The 1,587-nt window shown below is 48.8% G+C and overlaps 1 protein-coding gene across 1 annotated transcript in view; it reads right to left on the bottom strand.

The window, feature by feature from the left end:
* Window positions 1-821: 821 nt before the first annotated feature.
* The window catches only part of LOC127750089 (uncharacterized), a 9,113-nt gene continuing 8,347 nt past the window's right edge, over window positions 822-1,587 (bottom strand). The window contains exon 3 of the mRNA XM_052270645.1: window positions 822-962. Within this exon, the coding sequence (XP_052126605.1) occupies window positions 940-962 (23 nt within the window). The 3' untranslated portion in view covers window positions 822-939. The remainder of the gene's footprint in view (window positions 963-1,587) is intronic.

The raw sequence follows: 1,587 nt of genomic DNA, 5'->3' as shown, positions 1-1,587 counted from the left end.
TGACCTCTACCCGCGTTTTAACCTGGCATGATATTAGATCGAATCCACGTTTGAAACGTGCTCTCTAGGCCTTGAACTACAGATTGATACCTGGGTTGACGCGAAATTATGCGTACATACCAAATAATGTCAACTTGAGCAAACCACAACATTCCTCCTAAACGATGATTGTTTATGTTCAACTCGCCCGCGCGGGCCGCTTGGGCCGCAATAGGGCGAAGCGATGGTATTTTCTGGTAGAAAACAACAAACCTTTTCACCAAAAAAATTAAAACCCATACATTTTAGCGAGGGAGCGTGTGTAGTTCTCATTGATCCGAATTAGGGGCTGATCCGAAATAGGTACAGTCGCTCTATCTCATCCCGTTCCTCTAACACGGACGGCAGAAAGACAGACACGAGAGCGGTTGCATAAGCCCGCTCTAATGCTTTTTTAAAGAGCAGAAGGGTGGGCTAAAAACATGTATCACATGAATCCCCCCGGTGGTTGCTCTACTAAAATTTAATAACTGCACATTTACAAGAAAATATATTTTTAAGACGAGCGTTCTTAGTTATGTAGCAGCTGATCTTACACATGTTCCCCCTCCCCGGTCCTTTTTCGGGCTTTTTGACAGAGCGAGAAGAACAGCCATACCTCTTACCTCTTGTACTTGAAACACCGTCTTCGCCTCCCTGAGCTGTGTTGCGACTATGAGGCAGAGCATTCGTAGCGTCTCGCTCATGGATACGGTGATCACAATGCCCAGGAAGCATGGGATGCATGCCGGGTAACCGGTGGCTGCCTGGAGCACCATGCCAAGCCAGACACCTAGCTCGCCGTCGAACCACGGCCACATTTCCAAGATCAGTTTGCCCTGCAGTATGACGGGCAGCACCAGACTGACAGAGGCACTAATGCCGTATAGGTGTGCTATTCCGTACGCAAGGCGCATGCGTTTAAACAGCTTGCTCGCGTCGGCCTGAAACCGAACGCCACAGTGAGTGTATTTATTTTGTGTTTTGTAATGAGACACGAAAAAAAAAGACTTAGTTCTGGGGATCAACTGTTTGGCAGGTTAAATTTGAAAGCATGAATCGATAATCCGATAACCACAACCAGGCGTTGGTTGTCACTGTCACGACCGGACACTTAAACGAAAAGATCACGAGCAGAGCTCTGAAAAAGTCGCCTTGTCGACCGACCGAGCTCGACCGGGAGGCGGTCGGCACCGACTGCGTGCAGATGAGAGGTGAGGAGGGGAAACAGAGCGGGTGCTCCTCTCCTCACCTCTCACCTCGGTGCCGACCGCCTGCCGGTCGAGCTCGGTCGGTCGACGAGGCGATTTTGCAGAGCTCTGATCCCCAACTTGGTTCTATTCGTACAGACTCCTCACTATAATTAGTAACTTTGACTGTGCGCCTCAAGAAAATAGGCCCTACTATCGTGATGGAATATCCTCTAACCTAACTATCGCATAGTTATCATCTGACAGTAGGCCATTCCACCAGAAAAAAAAGTTTCGAGGTCGGTACCTCAAATGAAAGATTGGACCTAGTAGAGACCCTGTGCAAAGTTTGGGCTCTGTGCGATAACGTTTACCCGAC

The sequence above is a fragment of the Frankliniella occidentalis genome, unplaced genomic scaffold (assembly GCF_000697945.3).
Source record: "Frankliniella occidentalis isolate FOCC.00 unplaced genomic scaffold, Focc_3.1 Scaffold132, whole genome shotgun sequence".
Classification (NCBI taxonomy): domain Eukaryota; kingdom Metazoa; phylum Arthropoda; class Insecta; order Thysanoptera; family Thripidae; genus Frankliniella; species Frankliniella occidentalis.
Note: the sequence above shows the minus strand (reverse complement) of the source record. Positions and strands in the feature narration are given on the sequence as shown.